The following is a 17,653-nucleotide window of genomic DNA, read 5'->3' as shown; positions in this document are numbered from 1 at the left end:
TTGGGACAGGTGATGAACCAGAAGAGAGTTTGTAGGCAAGGATCAGAGGACAGGTCAGCACTGGTGGTGGTATAGCAGGTGTCTGCTACAGACCACTGGATGAGGAAGAGGCAGCAGAGGAAGCCTTTTTTAGGCAGCTGGAGAAAGCCTCACTATCACAGGCTTTGGCACTCATGGGCAACTTTAACCACCATAGTATGTGCTGGAAGGGCAATATGGCTGGGTGCAGGTAATCCAGGGGACTTCTGGCATGTATTAGAGAATCTCTTGATGCGGCTGATCAAGATGTACCGGTGAGTTCAGTGGAGGGCCGCCGAGACGGTGACTGGTGCACATGACATACAAGGAGAGGCTGAGAACTGGGTCCATTCAGCTTTAAGAAGAGAAAGCAAAAGGAAGGCCTTATAGGTGTGTGAACTACCTCACTGGAGGATACAGAGAAGACTAGCCAGGTTCTTCTCAGAGCTGCATAGTGATAGGAAAAAAGGCAATGCGGGTGGGGAAACTCCAGTTAAATACTAGAAATTTTTTATTTTTATGTTGAGGGTGATCAGATACGACAACAGGTGGCCCAGAGAGGCGGTGAAATCTCTCCTCTTGGAAGTGTCAAGGCAAATCTCTGGGCAACCTGATTTGATTAGACCAGCTTTGAGCAGGGTGTTGGGCTGGCTGACCTGCAGAGGTCCCTTCCAACCTAAATTACCCAAGACAAACCTGCTTCAAGAACAGGCCTTGGAGAGCTGAGGGCAGATCTCTGATCCCAGTGCATTTGTCCAGATTCGGAGTTAGCATCTGTGAGCGTGTGACTTGCTGTAGAGTAGGATTTGGGTGATAAGGGCTTCTTGGTGCCAGAACCCTGAAGTAGAAACACAGGGAAGCTCGCACAGGCTTTTGAAGCGCTCTTTACTTCAGACTGCAGAAAGCAGGCTGCTCTGCTTCCCGCTCCGGCTTCCCTTGTTTGGTAGCATCTGAAGGGAGCAGTTTAAGTTATGATCTGAGTGTCTTCGGTCATTGCCTGCAGCCTGACAAGCTTCAGCTGAAGGATGTAATTTATGAGGTGTTTCTGATCAGGTTGTGTTCTCCTGGACCTGTAGTGCATGGTCAGGTTTGCTGTCCTCTCCCAGCTCTGTCTGGGGCCAATGTATTTGTTCATATAGGCCAGGGGTTCCACAACTAAAGCCTGTTTGCTGGTGGTACAGCAAGTTGCTGGCCTGGTGCCCAGGACCCAGTGATGGCACACCACTCATTTCCCTGCTGAGGGTTTTGGTTTGAATACAGGTAGCTACTGTTAACTCCTCTTCCAAAATATGCATCATCTAATGTGTAAATAAGTCTGATGCTTGCATCAAGTGTGCTTGTATAAATTTCTTATTCTTTCAACATTTGTTAAGTGTTTGGTGTTTAGTCTTACTTTGCTCTCTGAGAAAGCACAGTTTTCGAGGAGAGCGTCTGAGATCTCACAGTAACGTTTGATATAGTTGATGCTCACAATTTGAGCATAAGTTCTTTATGTTGAGCTCTAGCCCGTCTGTCTCGTAGTTAAATGTCTGGCAGATGCTTGATTTCATAGCTGGGAAATGTGCTGTTGTCACTTTTTGTAAGATGTCTGCGTGATGTGCTGTAATCGATATATCCTGTGACCATGGAACGCAGTTTGGATAAAAAAGTGGTTAGAAAGTCTTCAGAATTTTCTTTATTTTCCCATTTTTAAAAAGCTGACTTTCCCACTGAACTGGTAACTAAAGAAAGCTGAAGAAAGAAGAGGAAGGAAGGAATCAGCTAACTGCTTAAACAAGAGTGGTACAAACTATCTCAGTAAAAAGACAGAAAGTAGTGATAAGGGTTTAATGTAAATAGATGACCTCTTCTAAATTGGTAAGTTGTATTTGGTACTTACTCCAGCAGTCACATTGTTGAAACTATCATGCTTAATCTCTCAGATTTCACCCACGTGAAAAGATCTGTATTTACTTTGGATGAGAATAAGACTTAAAATGGTGTCTACAAATTGAAGAAAATTATCTAAAGGAGAAATTTCAAATGAATGAATGTTCAAGCTTCTGTCCGTAGGCAGCAAGGATTAGCTGGACAAATAAGGACAGTAGACTGTAAGGCAGGACGTTCCCCAAAAAGAAACTAAAGGCAGTGGTAGAGTGCTGGCTCATCACTGTCTTGTGCTCAGCTGTGGCAAAATAATACGCTTCCTACTTTGATATAGGGGGAAAAAGTACAGCCTGCAGGTTGTGCAGAGCGCTCTTCCTGCTGTATTTGTGTAGTCACGGTTGGAGCACTGAGCTCAGTCTGATCCTTTCAATGCAAGGGCAGCTGGGGAAAAACAAGGCTGAGAGACTGAAGATGTAGTGTAGGGGTCTCGGACATCACTGTCAAGAAGAGATTGAATAAGAGGAATGGCTTGTAGACTAAAGAGAATTGAGAAAGTGTCATATGTCTGGTCTCGTTTTGATGGAGTCTTTGCATATTTAATCAGTTTCCAGAGTCTGTAGATAATACAAATGAGCTTAAATTGCAAGGGAGATCAAATTATATCGTGGGCAAGGGAGGGATTTTAAGAATAGTCAAGCATGGGAGTGCAATCCTTGTAGGCTAGAGAATCTCCATGAGTAGGGTTTATTTATATAAATACAGGGTTTATAATATGTACATTAACCTTAGTCATGGAGATTCTCCAGCCTACAAGCAGTTCACTTGTGGATGCTGTTGATCCTGCTTTGGATTGGGAGGGGGGGGTTGGGGTGGCAGCAGCTTGAAGACATCTTGATGAGGGAGGCCAGGATGTTTTAAGATGGTGAGAGAGGCTAAACTGGATTAGTAGAACACTGCCTTCTGAACTGAGATTCCACAGTAGTTGAGGGGTGATCATATGCTTTTCTCAAGTTAGTCCTCTGTTTCTCTTTTTCCTGAACTAATTCCTGTTTGTTGCATTCTGCCTGTGAGATTACTTACCTAGAAGAATTGTGTTCTCTACTCCATTGGTCTGCCTCTGCAGAAATCTAAATAACGAACCTTAAAATCTTTATTGGCGACTCTTAAATTCCCTGAGTCATACCTGGCATACCAAAGATGCTTGTGTAGTACTGAGTTATTTACCATGGTCTAGTAAGAATTGTCTGTATCATTCTGCCTTCTATTGATTGAACTTTTGTTAAACACAGCCCAACTCTAATGTCCATACCTCTCTTATGTGGCTTTTTCAAGGCTTTGGAGGTTCTTTTATTGCTCCCTCTCCATCACCATCCCCAGTCACTCCAGCTCAAACCAGCTTACTACAGCCTAACTTTGATGCAGCTTTTGGGACAACAGCTCCAACGACTGGCAGTTCATTTGATGCATCAGGTGAGCCACAGGGTTTCTTCCTGTGAACTTTCTAATGTGTTTTATGTGTTAGATGAGTTAATGACACCATATTTAGGCTCTGAGTACAGGCAGCATCAGTGATTTCCCTGTTCCTTCTCTACTGGAAGAACTCAGGGTGGTGTTTAGGCTGGTGTGTGCCCAAGAGCTCTTTGTACCCTTTTTTTATTCTACCATGTCAGTAAAAAAAAACCTAGTGTGAACATCATCCTTGCATGTGCTTGATTGCATGAATCAGGAATTATGCAAGAAAAACACTATTCTGTAAATCAAGTATACAGGCAAGTCATCTTGCTGCTGCTGCTGCTGTTCTTGAGCTTGCATGGCACCTGAAGGTACACAAAACAGGCTGGGGTTGTGTTCTTTGCCTGACTATAAGCTTAAACTTTCATCACTGCTGTCATTTTGTTTGTATCTCTTCCATTCTATATTTTCCATGCTGGGTCCTTGCTACAAACTTAAAATTGGTGAGTTCTGCAACTGTACAAGAAAAAAAGGTTGAAGTAGTACTGCTGCTTGGTTATTTGGTTGCTTGCCAGTGCACATGCTACCCCTTCCTGTTGACTTAACATTAGCATGTACCTCAAATACAGATCAGAAGATAGAACACTGGCATGAGATGTACCAGGCGGTTTGACTTCAAGGGATCTAAAAAATGAACTTCTGAGTTAGATGACTGGACTAAGGAGGCTAGCTCTGTCAGTGCGGGTGGTTCTGGTTCCTTCTGATCTCATAAGATGTTAGTAGGTTTTCCCGATTCCCTGCTGCTTGCAAGTGAATAGTAACATCTTGAGACTTTCAATCCTGTTGCTGTAAGATGTCAAGGTATAAGACTGCCTTTACCACAGTAATTCTGACTGGTGTTTGCTGCAAGATGTTCATTTTAAAAACCTTTAAATGAATATCTCCTGACAAATGTGTGTGCATCTGACATCTCTCTAAGGATGGCTATAAGAAAACTAGTGTCATGTGGAAGTGGTGCTGTATCTATGTAGATTCAACTCTCCAATTAAAGTCTTTTTAGGCATGTCTTCTCATATCAGTTCTCATCGGTACAGCTTTTAGGATTACTGTACGTTCAGTGTCTAGTAAAATGACATGCATGCCCTTGTTGGCATTACTTTTAATGTCAAACGGTGTTTTGGTAAGACTTGTGACGTGGTTGTCTGTGCAATATTTGTTGGAGCAGCAGCAAAGTGGCAGGTAGTGTTTTTCTTACCACAGCTGCTGTTCTAACCCACTTTCCTTTCACTTCCAGTGTTTGATGGCTTAGGTGATCTTCTTATGCCAACTATGGTTCCTTCCGGTCAGTCTATAGCACCTTCAGCCACAGCAACAGTCACTGCTTCAGCAGCAAGCAAAGGCCTCGGAAGTGATCTTGATTCGTCTCTTGCAAACTTAGTAGGCAGTAAGTGACAAATTTTGATTTTAAGAGGTGTGGCATACAACTACGTTACTTCTCCATGGAGCCAAATACCTGTCTATTTTTGCTTGCTTATATGTCCTCCTGTTTCCCTGGGAAGATCAGGGAAGCTACAGGCAGGAATAAGGCCTGATTCAGATAGCTGGTAGTCTGGGTTCATAACTCGTCCCTCTTTGGGCCCAGGATCTGAATCAAATAATGGGATGTGTTTGGTAGGTATGACTTGTAACGTGTGAATGTCCCAGGTACATTCAGGGGCACATCAGACTTTTAAAGGATGTGCCCCTGTGTAATAACAGAAGGAAAGGTGAAAATTGTCCAAAGCATCTGATAGCACTGTGGAATTCAAGCAGAAAAGCTGGTGGACGCAAATAGCTGACTTCTTGCTTAATGAGAGCAGTGGGGTGAGGAGTGCACAGCAGCCAAGAACAGACCTTCTCTCAGACAGTGAACTGTCCAAAACACTCTTGAAATGCTGAACTAAAAAATGTTCTCTTTCCTGTAGTAGGAAAAGGGCTAGAGCCTTTATAACTAGAGGTCAGTAGCTGCAGCCCCCTGAAAAACCTAAGAGAGGCCCACCTAGGCTAAGGTGTAATACTACTGACGTACTTTGGAGGATTATATAAATGGAATATTCTGTTAGTATATGTAAACACACCACAGCAAAGATATAACTGATCTTATGATGCATACTCTGCTGTTAGGTGCGGGGGGGAAACTACCATGCTTAGAAGTCAGCAGGACTGTTAAATACTTGAAACCTCTTCTGCAAGTCATTTGGTCATATCCAGGTTTGGGGGAGGAAAATCAAACAGCAGCTTGTGACTTACAGGACTTGTACTCGTCATATGAGAAGAGTATTCTTTAAAACTTAGCTTAAAACTTCTTCCAAAGAGTAATTAAGGAAACTACTTTGAGTTCCCATGTATGATAAAGCAGATAAAACAGTGCAAAACTTCCGGGTAACATTCAGGTTTATGTGTATGTGAAAAATAGCTTTTTATTTCCGTATGTATAATGAGGAACAGAAACTAGTGTTGTCATTCATGGTAAATAGTTAGGTGCTCTTATATAACTTAGCGTTTTGTAGACCTAAATATATTGTTACTTTGGTTTGCTTATGTAGCAAAAATGGCTTTCTCAAGTATAAGACATCTGCAGGGTTCCTCAAGAGTTTGTCCTGAAAAAGGGGTAGATATGGCCAGTCCTCTGATGCTGTCTCAATGAAGACAGCCAAAACTTTATTACTCTGTATAAGTCCATGTGTAATGAAATGTGAGCTGTTACTTTGACATGCTTTCATTTACTAAACACATGACTTCTTTTTTTCCTTTTTTTCTTACAATTTTCAGATCTTGGAATTTCTGGTACCACTTCAAAAAAGTAAGTTCAACTTTGTTTAAAAAAAAAAAAAGTTTTCAGCTCTGCTGTATAGTCTTACATCTATTTTAGTGTTTATTAAGAATCAATGAATTTATGTGCCCCCTCTCCCCCCAAAAAATCAGTTCAGAAAAATTCTGGAAAAAGTATTCTGTTCTATACAGGTTCACTGAATAATTTAGATGTTCCTGACATAGCTTTTAAACTTGCTGGCTTTAATCTGAGCCTTAGAAAATTTTTTTTCTGTAAATTACTGTCTTCATATTGGATAGCTGATTTCCAAACAACTTAAAATGAACAAATAGTCCAGATAATAAATTGTATAGCTCCCCTCAGTAATCTAGGCTAATATGTAATAGTTTTGTTATCTTTTTACAGACGCTGGATGTGCTTATCGTGTAGGCATTGGAATACTTGTAAAATAGAAAAGAAGTTCATTCCATGCAGTGAAAAGCTTCTTTTTGCAAGAAGAAATATTTACAGCATTGCATTTATTTTTTAATGTATCTTCTTAATCTAACTGCTTGCTTCTGTGCTGAGTCTTCCTCTGTATGCAAGACCAGTTTATGATGTGTGTACTTCAAAATGTTTTGTGCCTCTGTGGAGATGATAAGAGGGATATGTATAAACACATCACGAGGTTTATCCCCAAAACTTGGCTTCCTTCGATCTACTTCATTCAAATGGTGTATCTTATTCTGGATAGAGCAGCCTCTAACAAAACCTGGTTTTGCAACAGCTCTTTTATTCTATGAATGATTTGTTTCTCTTGTATCTATCAACTTTTTTCAGAACTGAATGCTTTCCTCCTTCAGCTGTCTGAGCAAGATTTCCAGCAGTGAAATGACCTTTCAAAGACTTCTAGCAGGCAGCTGTACTGCCTGGCCCCAGTAGAATAGGCAGTAGCAGTCCCTCTTCCTACTTTGCAAGGGTATATGCAATAATATGTTACCTTCAGTCAATACTAAGTAAAACTTCTCTTTAATTCTCACCACAAAGGCCATAACAAGTAACTGAGTTCAGTATAGAGTGTACTGGTGTCTACTGCTAACAACCCTTGAAACTGAGTGGCACTAAAAGTGTATCTTTCTGTTAATTATTTAAACTGCATACACCATAAACTAATGTAGCTGCAAGCCTAACGTTAATGTATACTACAATTGGTTTTCACTTTCACTGTGAAGGTGTGTAAATAATAGCTCTGTCTGTCTCTATTAGGGGAGACCTTCAGTGGAATGCTGGAGAGAAGAAGTTAACAGGAGGAGCCAACTGGCAGCCAAAAGTAGCACCTGCAACATGGTCAACTGGTGGTGTCCCAAGTGGTCCATTGGTAGGTGCTTAATCAATCGATACCACTGGTATTGAAACCTCAATATTTTATGAGACTGTGCAAGCATACATGTAGGCACTGCTCCTGTCTACTTCAGCTAAAGACTTTGCCTCTGTATAAATGATATGACTGTTTCAAGTCCCATGTTTAAGACCAGATTTACAGCTGGCATAAATAAATCATTGAGTTCAGGTCAATGAAAATACACAAGCGTATGTATCAAGATTTTACTCTACATGTACACTTGATATCTGTGGACATTTCCAAGTGTGTGGTTAGCTGTATAGGTCTTGCCAGCACCAGGCCTAGGTCGATTGCCCAAAAGACAACGGTATTGATCCAAAGCTGAAGTACTGGCAGGAGGGAAAATAAACAGGTTTTTCTCAAGCTTTCCTGAATGAAGTAGGTCAAAAGACTACACAGTATGCATACTGATCAGGTGATTGATGTTAGATTAGAAGTGGGTAGCTTGTTTAGCAGAGTAAAGCAGTCTGTTGGAAAAGTTAAGATTGCCCTGTAAAATGTATCAGAAGGCACTGACTTTGAGAAGAGGGTTGAATTGAGCTAAAAATCTAAATTTGGCACAAAAGCAACTTGGTAATGAATAAGCTACAAGAGTAATCTGAAGAGGGGTCGTACCTCATCTCATCAAAGTCACACAGGACATAAAACAGCCTCCATTTGAAAAAAGTTGGGATGGGAGGGGAAAGAAAGGACTGCCAACGGGGAGCATGACCAGTTCAGTTCCTGCTGCCACATCCAGATGTTAATGTGACTCTAAGCATGTTCCAGCTTGTTCCTTAACCTTATGGAAGATACAAGAATTCCCTCAACTTGGTACTTCATTGAATGTATTAGTTGTAACGTCAACTTTTTTTCTTAATAGAAAGGCTGGGCAATACTGTGCAGTGTAAGTGAATTTTTTCGATCTCTTATTGTACGTACTTGCTGAACTCGAAGATACTAACAACACTTCACCTGCGCTACAGTTATTACCGCTGGCTTGAAACTAGCAAGAAGCTACCTAACATGGCTGCTCTTGGACTGTCTGTCCAGCAGACAATTCTTAGGCAATGTGTTGAATATGGTAGTAGTGATTAACCATTTCTATGCTGTAAGCTTGAAAATAATGGCTTCAAACTGTCTTTTGCTTTACTTGGGTGTGAACTGTCTGATGGCTTGTCCTACCTGAAATTTCTGACTTCTGTAACATCAGACTGATCTTGTAGTAGTTTTACCATCTGATAACTAACTAGCCTTTCTGGAAAGCTGAGTGGTTTTGATAGCATTTCACGAAACATGGGTGCTATATATATTTCTTCAAAATCATGCACTTAAGTATTTTTTGAAACCAAAGAAAACCAGATCTGCAGGAAAAATAAATGTGGAGACCAAAATGAAACTTTCCTTCACATCACTGTTGAACCACTTAAGTTTTGGTCACTTCTTCCCTTAATTGTGACCTTTCGCCTTCTGGATTAAAATCAGCAGAATTTCATAAAAGCCCATTCCCTAGAGTGACCCTAGTGCTTTGAGGTAAAAGCAGATTCAGTTTGTGCAGCCACTTTCTTGGCATCTGCCTGACTGGATTTTGAGCTACAATGTGTTCTGTGGCTGCAGTCAGATCACTGCATCTGGTGTCATTAATCTGTGTCTTTCTAGTCCTTGCTTTGCATACCTAAGTGTCCAGATGTTGGTTTTAGTTTGGGTACAGCTGTGCTGCTAGCGTAGTACAGCTTTTAATTGAAATGCTCCCCAGAAAACTTTCAGACTGGAAAAAAAGGTTCATAATTATTAGCCAGAAACTGTAGGGTGTTTGCTGATTAATGGATCTGGAACAGGTTATCTTGACTTGGCTCCAGTTTCCTAAGAAACTGGCATATTTTAGTCTGGAAGCAAGGATCAACCAAGGGCACTAAATGCAGCATTTGCAGAAGTGGACTGTGCAGTGAGTAATTCCAACATACCTCCAGAGACACACTGTCCTTTGAACTGAAAGTGTGCTAGCTGCTTTCCAAGTGCAGTGGCATATAACTGACTCAAGGTAAGCAGTAAGGATGTGGAGGCTCAGGCATGACCCTACAGCTTCTGTAATAGCTTCAGAAATTATGCCAATATACTTAGGCCATACGATAGCAGTAGAGATTCCTAAAAATCCTACTACCATTTTTAAATCCCTTCCTTGAATGCTTCCTGCCTCTCCTCAGAGTTGTTAATAATTTGGATTGTATATACTTTTGTGAAAAGGAGAGACTTGAACGCTTTCAAGGCCATAAGGAGACTCTGTGCATGGGAAGTTACAGACAGGGGAACCAAAAGGGATGATGTGTAGGTTCCGCTAGATAAGTGGGGTGGCCTTGTTCAAAGATGCTGTTGTGCTATATATCCAGTCAGACTACTAACCTAACAGTTCTCTTCCTGAATCCTAGTGAAAGATCACCTTTTTTTTTTCCTTGTGTTATTTGAATGAAAATCATAACAAGTTAAGCATATGAATGGAAAGCATAACAAGATAAACTGAACTCTCCTTAGTAAAGTATGTAATGGTTGTGATTGTGGCTTAAGTGTGTGAACTTATTCTTTAACTGAAATGAATCTCACTGCATAAAAATACCTTTTCTTTTTAATTGGAAACTAATTATAGCAGTTACTTCCCTTAGCTTTACAATCTGCTTAAGCTTTTACTAAAATACAGTGCTACAACAAGTGCAATAGTGTGTTGTCTATCCATTATGAAATTGGGATGCTTGTTTACACTATGTAGAAGGAGGAGGAGAGTACATATTTTCTTGGGCCTATTTTGAGTTGTATTCAGTAAATGGACTCCATTCATGAAGAGAATGGGGTCTGTCACCCTTGCTTTCTTATGAAAAAGCAAGCTGAGCATCAGTGTAAGGACTCATTCAGTTCTCTTATTCTTTGAAGCATTGTGGTTTTGAGGTTAGTTATTATCTGCTACATAGCAGTCCTACTTACCAGAACAACTTTGAGAATGCTGGAGATTCCATGCAGTTTCCACATAGTTGGTGTTACAGACATTCTTGCATTTTTTAATTAAAAAAAATATTTTTTTAGACGGGAGCCGTGCCTCCAGCAAGTGCTGTTCCTGCCACAGGAGGTACTCCACCTGTCCCACAGCCAGGACCAGCATTTGGGATGGTGAGTCTCTTTTGTTACGCTGCTCTCCATTCTTCACCCAGAACCCTACTCACACTGCATTAATTTACAGCCCCCAGCAGGCACAGGCGTACCCATGATGCCCCAGCAGCCAGTTATGTACGGGCAGCCTATGATGAGGCCACCGTTTGGAGCTGCCACTGGCCCTAGTGTACAGGTAAGTGTTACTGCTAGGTGAATCTTTAGTTGCTCTCCATTTCTGTAGAAAGTAGCTTGTGTATGCATGATCTCAGTTCAATTCTAGTTGTAGGACTGTAAAAGAGATTTCTTATAGTATCAGCTGCCTGACTTAGAATCATGGAATCATTTAGGTTGGAAAAGACCCTTAACATCAAGTCCAACCGTTAAGGTAACACTGCCAAGTCCACCACTAAACCATATCCCTAAGTGCCACATCTATATGTCTTCTAAATAACCTCCAGGGACGGTGACTCAACCACTTCCCTGGGCAGCCTGACAACCCTTTTGGTGAAGAAATGTTCCCTAATATCCAATCTAAACCTCCCCTGGTGCAACTTGAGGCCATTTCCTCTTGTCCTATCGCTTGTTACCTGGGAGAAGAGACTGACACCCACCTCTCTACAACCTCCTTTCAGGTAGTTGTGGAGAGCGTTCAGGTCTCCCTTCAGCCTCCTTTTCCCCAGGCTAAACAACCCCAGTTCCCTCAGCTGTTCCTCAAGACTTGTTCCTCAAGACTCCTCACCAGCTTCATTGCCCTTCTCTGGACACGCTCCAGCACCTCAATGTCTTTCTTGTAGTGAGGGGCCCAAAACTGAACACAGTAGTCGAGGTGCGGCCTCATCAGTGCCGAGTACAGGGGCACGATCACTTCCCTACTCCTGCTGGCCACACTATTTCTGATACAAGCCAGGATGCTGTTGGCCTTCTTGGCCACCTGGGCACACTGCTGGCTCATATTCAGGCGGCTGTCAACCAACACCCCCAGGTCCTTTTCCACCAGGCAGCTTTCCAGCCACTCTTCCCCAGGCCTGTAGCACTGCATGGGGTGGTTGTGACCCAAGTGCAGGAGTGGCCACTTAGCCTTGTTGAACCTCATACAATTGGCCTCAGCCCATCCATCCAGCCTGTCCAGGCCCCTCTGCAGAGCCTTCCTACCCTCAAGCAGATTAACAGTCCTGCCCAATTTGGTGGTGTCTGCAAACTTACTGAGGGTGCCTTCGATCCCCTCATCCAGGTCATTGATAAAGATATTTAAAAGAACTGGCCCCAGTACTGAGCCCCAGGGAACACCACTTGTGACCGGCCTCTGACTGGATTTAACTCCATCCACCACAACTCTCTGGGCCTGGCCATCCAGCCATTTTTTTTACGCAGTGAAGAGTACGCCTGTCCAAGCCAACCATTGACTTGCAGCAGATCACATGAACCACTTTGATTTTTTTTTTTGTTTTTTTTCAGTTCCCTTGTACAAGACCAATAGAACAGGTTTAAAGTCTCCTACATCTAACTATGACCAAGATCTGTTTTGGGGGGAGATTTGAGTAAAGCTCAAAGTGGAGCTGATGGGCATTCCTATTCTGTTCAGATTTTGACAACACTTACTAGAGCTGCACTCTGCATCTTCCTTCCCAGCCCACCAAGAGGATTCTTCAGAAAACCAACCTTCTGCTTATGAACAAGCTAAGGTCTCAAGTTCTTGGATGACAGCTGTTTCTCAGTAAATGGAAGTTTAACTGGTTTAGACTGGTAGCTTGCTGGGTTTCTTTCAGTGCAAAACACCTGGTTGCTTGAGTAAGGTGGAGGCAGAGGCGAGTAAGGTCAGGATGGGAGAATCATTTGGCTCCGTAGTGAAAAGGGTTGCATGGAACTTGAAAAACTGACACTTTCTGTGGAATAACTGATGATTTTTATACCTACCGAGCAGGAACAGAGTATAATATAGTCACATCGCTGGTACACTTCGGGCTGTTACTTACACTACCAACGTAGAACAACTTGTACTTAAATGCCAGTTGCTGGGATTTTCAGACGTACTTTGCAGCGCACACTCTGCTTATTCTGCACCTTGGTGTTTAACATCTAACAACTGCTTAACTTCTGTCTGGGTTGATGATCCTAACACCATTCTGTCTTACAGGGAGAGAGTGATTTGAAGCTATGCTAATTAGTATATGCAGTTTCTGTAGCAGTGTCCATTAAACCAGCCAAACATTGTTAGCCCTGTAGTAAGGATGGAGTCTAAACAATGCTTGAGCAAAATGGCAACACACTGAACTTAAAGAAAATTTAGAATTTTGTATGCTTGCAATGTGCTTGTGTGGGAACCAGCTATATCTACCTAATGCTTGTGTATCCTTGTCTGCTTTGGTTTTTTCTGCCTTCCTGGCTGGCGTCTGTTAGCTTTCTCCAAGCCCAACTCCTGCTACTCAGAGTCCCAAGAAACCTCCAACAAAGGACCCATTAGCGGATCTTAACATCAAGGATTTCTTGTAAACGATAAGGTATTCTGTGACTGCCTGCCTAAGCATGTTACGCTGTGGTACGTGTCTGGCACACAGATGTTGATTAGGCTGGTAGATTGAATATGACTGATAAAATTGTAGATGCAGAGCTAGGTAGAAACATGCACTGATAATGTGGTGGTTTAAACAGAAACTTGAATTCTCTGTCCACACTCTTAATTTTAGCCTGAAAGCTTGACTTTTAGCTACTTTTTTTGCCAAAAGTGACTGCCAGGAGAAGTTGTCTTCAATCTGTAACTTCCGTCTTTTGCCTTGTTTCCATTCAATCCAAGGGTTCATGGGTTTGTTTTTTTCCTGAAATTAATAATGAAACAAATAGAATCCTAACAGAGTACAAATACTGGGGGCAAAGAGGCTTGTCCCAGTCTTGTGGGTGTGGAAACAGATTTGGTATCATAGGTGTGAAGGAATCAAAAGAGGAAATACTTAGGTATCCTGATCATCATGGAAGGTTGTTTGCATCTCTTAACTGCTGCCAGCTAGTGCTCTCCCCCACCATACAATTTTTCAAGGCACTGCTTTTCTGAATGTTAAGGCATGAGGTCCTGAGCAGTGCTGTGTAGAACAACAGTGAGGAAGAACAGAGTAAATAAAAAGAAAAAAGGGAGGAGAGGCAAAAAAACAGTACTGCAGAATGGAAGGAAAAAAAAGCAAAAACTCTTGGAGAAGGATGTGAAGAGGGCCAAGTAGGAACATCAGATTGAATTTAATACTTAAGCCAATTAAAAAATAATAATATAGAAGTACAGTAGGCATTTTTTAATTAAGACTAAAATAATTTGGCAGGTGAGGAGGGGACAATCATTACATATTGTCAAAGCCTTCTTCATAAGTCCCTTTTCCTTCTACCTAGAGCTTAATTCTAAGACTTGCTCTAAGCCTCCTCTGCACTGGAGTTAGCAGCAGTGGATGGGATCAGGCTGCTCTTAGCAGACACCACCCAGTCCCACTTCCCCTTTCTGCAAATTCCAGCCCCGGGGAGGTGTAACTGGAGCTTGGTAGAGGTGGCCAGGAGTGGAGATGCACCTTCATTGCTAGGACTCACTGCTTTTGACTTGGGTTTGTAGTAGACGGATTCATAACCGTCTGTGGGAAGACTGCTGCTTCACTAAAAACTGGTAACTCCTTTGAGGTATGAAGTGATGAGCAGATTTGGTGCTTTCTCTAGAACGTGCTTGATCTAACTCATTATTCCAGTTTTCATCTAATACTTTTCTGTTTTCACAGCTGCAGTTTTTCTGACTGGATGATAAAAATGTGAGTTTGGAGTCTACAAACAGATGCTCAGAGTTTCAAAGTGAGCCACCAGTACCAAACCCAGTGCTTACTCAGACTTTCTCTTCCTCCTGAAACGTGTAGCACAGCTGTGAAAGTGAACATTAGGAATGTGTACTACCTTAGCTGTTATCCCTACTCTCTCGAAATTTGTGTACTTGGGTTATTTGTGTTTTACAATTTAAACAATGGATGTATGTTTCTGATGCCTTCTAGTGCTTTTCTGAACCTATCCCATGGGGGCAGATTATGCAGCTGTTGTTTGGTGAGCCATTTGGAGCGATGTCTGTGGTTTTTGAAGGTTTCAATGTATATAACTTTTTGAGGACACCTAAAATTTCCCTAAGACTCAATTTCTCCTTTATCTGTTATGAAACATAGTGTGATAATACCAGATAGTAAGGAAAGTACTTATGAAATTGTGTGGAATACATTTTTTTTCCAGTCACAAGAATCTCAATTGTCGTGAAAAAATGTTTTATTTTTGTGGCACTGTATATGTTAAGATAATTTAAAGTAATATAGAGGTAAACTTCCATAACAAATACTTTTTTGATGATTTACCAAGAATGAAAAATCATATCTGAAAGAATACCATATTTATTGCTGGTTTTATTTTAAAATCTATTTTAATTATTTAAGTTTTTGCATTTAAAATTGGCATATTTATCAGTTCTTGCTAAATGCACTGAAAATAAGTAAAGGGTCAGTTTCTCTCCATGTAGTTGGAAAAAGCAACCATAGTTCTGCTGGCATTAAGGGATTTCAAATATGAGAGCACTCTTTGGTATATCTGTAGTCAAAACATTACAAGTGATGTTACTCATCTCTGTTCAGTTCTTACGTACATCTCTTAATTTAGTGCTTACCTGTGTATGCCTTAGGCTAGTGTTTACTCCATTGCCCCAAATGCGCTGTGAGTAGCTTTTGTACTATTGGTGATTAGATTTAATTCTGATCCAGAGATCCATGCCCTTTACTGTACATACTGTGTTTCTTTAATTTTCATTTGTTCTCATACTGTTTCTGCTGATGGCTTGGTGTAAGATCTTGACTCTTTAATGAGGTCACTGTTGATCAGTGTTACAAGTGGCTTGGCAGTTCTCTGTAAAGGCATATCGGGTTGGAAAGATATTCACCTAAAGTCTTTCAAATGAACTATTTAATCAATGTATGGTACCATTAAAAGTGGTTGTATCTGAATTTGCTGTGGGGATAACATACACCGTAATGGGAAAGTTCTATAAAAAGCTAATTTCAAAATGGCTCTTCTTTGTATTTCAGTTAAAAAAAACCAAACAAATAAACAACAAAAAAACCAAAACAAAAAACCCCAGTGCATGTGTGCCCTCTGAGATGCAATAAACACCTTGATCAAAGTAAATATCTTGTTGCCAGTTTCATGATCATTGAGATGTTTAGCACAATAATACACTTTGAGAGGGGAAAAATGTGTATAGGTCCTGACACTGATAGTCACTGTAGAAGTCACTACCTGCACATGGTAGTGACTTCTGCTGATCTTTCATCAGTACAGAAGAGATCCATACAAAGCCAGACCGAGCACAAAGCCACAAGTAAAGTGGGGAGAGGAGAATTCTATAGTTTGACCTATAACACCTCCGAGTCTTTATTAAAGCTCTTAATCTCCTTAAACTAGAATAATATTGGAACTGTGAAAGTTTGTAATACTGGTCCTGATTTCTTTCCTATTGAGGTATCATTCAACATCTTATTGAGAGCTAGCACAGCTACGATGCTACAGGAATTGCTTGTGCTGTGGTTCGTCTTATGGCGGGATGAAAGGAGGAGAAAACGTTTCATACAGTCCAGTACATTAGAGTCTTTCTGGTATGAGGTGACTAACTAGAGACCTCCTTGATTTAGAAGCAAAATGAAGTGATGAAGCAGTACTGAGTGCCAAGGGTTACTTCGAAGTACGTTGTAAACAACAAAACACTGAAATGACTCAGTCACGCTCTGGTAAGGTTTGAATCTTGAATTGGATTTCAGAGACATTTCCAAGTTGAGCAACCAGTAGGGGTGTGCCATTGCTTAAGCGGTTTTTGGTTTGGTTTTTGTGGGGGTTTTTTGTGGTTTTTTGTTTTTTGGGGTTTTTTTTTTGTTTTAACTTGCTACTATGTTGGTATTCTGAATCTGTCAAGTTTGGTCTTGGAAAAGTTGATTTTATACTTCAGCCTCAGGATGAGTGCCCTGTTGAGTCAGGGTGTTCTGGATTAGAAATCTGTAAGGCTCGGCAAATCACTGTGTTTTCACTATTTAGCATGAAGACCTGAACAAGGTCAGTAACAGCACGCCCAGAAAGGCTCACCATGGTTTTGGCCATCCTTCCTATGTGCTACGTGTTGCCAAATGCAGGGAGTGCTTGACTTCTTACCACCATGGTATGCATGTCTCCTCAAAGTAAGGACAGCATTTTCAGGGGATAGTCATAACCAAACGTGTATATTCAGACCAGTTCATTAGTGTCTCATTCAAATTAAGGTGATGAACTACTACTCACTGAATTGCAAATGAATGTTTGCAATGTTACGTGTTTCAAGGGGCCAAACCTCAGCGTGAGGGCTCTTTCATTGCCAGGTACATGCCTCTGCCATGCAGTAATTGCCTTTCTGCATCAGCTTTGTCCATGTGCACAACCCTTGGTCCTCGTTCTTGTTAGTCTTCTATACATCTCATGGCCAACAACTCTGTGCAAGCCTGCAGTGTGTGTGGCATTTGATATCCTGTGAGGAAATAGAAGCCCGGACAGAAAGTGAACTTGGTGGAAGAGCAAGAAGCTTATGCACTGTGGGAAGTAAAACCAATGTATTTCCCCGGTATGCTGAGTAAGGCTAAAGAAAAGTGACTCTCTTGTTCTTCCCATCACAAAGGAGTTATAAAATCTGGCTTGCAAGGAAAACAAGTGGTTGTCTCCTGGCTTGTAGACGAGAACATGTTCTTGTTATCATCTGAGTTTCCTCATCCAGGCATGAACGCATCTGTGTCCTGCTATGACTAACCACTTCTCAACACAAGCTATAGATTGGATGGGGAGGAGGACTCCCATCTGTGGGAGGAAAAAAAGTATCTCCTTCCCCTGCATTTTTCATGAGGGGAGGACAGGTTTCAGATGGCTGATATGTCCTTTACCCAAGCTCTTGCTGTTCTGTGTGCTGGCTTCTTTAGAAGCTGGCACCTCTGGCCACATGA

The 17,653-nt window shown here is 41.5% G+C and overlaps 1 protein-coding gene across 3 annotated transcripts in view; it reads left to right on the top strand.

The window, feature by feature from the left end:
• Positions 1-15,814, top strand: part of SNAP91 (synaptosome associated protein 91) — a 71,765-nt gene extending 55,951 nt beyond the window's left edge. The window contains exons 22-31 of one of the 3 annotated variants that reach the window (XR_012041384.1): positions 3,217-3,354; positions 4,631-4,780; positions 6,148-6,178; positions 7,394-7,505; positions 8,392-8,415; positions 10,581-10,664; positions 10,735-10,839; positions 12,229-12,360; positions 13,044-13,144; positions 14,393-15,814. Coding sequence is in view for 2 of the 3 variants with exons in the window: in XM_072855386.1 (XP_072711487.1) it covers positions 3,217-3,354; positions 4,631-4,780; positions 6,148-6,178; positions 7,394-7,505; positions 8,392-8,415; positions 10,581-10,664; positions 10,735-10,839; positions 12,102-12,128; positions 12,229-12,318 (761 nt within the window). In the remaining variant the exon portion in view is untranslated. Of the gene's footprint in view, positions 1-3,216; positions 3,355-4,630; positions 4,781-6,147; positions 6,179-7,393; positions 7,506-8,391; positions 8,416-10,580; positions 10,665-10,734; positions 10,840-12,101; positions 12,129-12,228; positions 12,361-13,043; positions 13,145-14,392 lie in introns of all 3 variants that reach the window. The other 2 variants (XM_072855386.1, XM_072855388.1) reach the window with 2 other exon arrangements.
• The last annotated feature ends 1,839 nt before the right edge of the window (positions 15,815-17,653 follow it).

This window comes from Ciconia boyciana, chromosome 3 (assembly GCF_034638445.1).
Source record: "Ciconia boyciana chromosome 3, ASM3463844v1, whole genome shotgun sequence".
Taxonomy (NCBI): domain Eukaryota; kingdom Metazoa; phylum Chordata; class Aves; order Ciconiiformes; family Ciconiidae; genus Ciconia; species Ciconia boyciana.
Note: the sequence above shows the minus strand (reverse complement) of the source record. Positions and strands in the feature narration are given on the sequence as shown.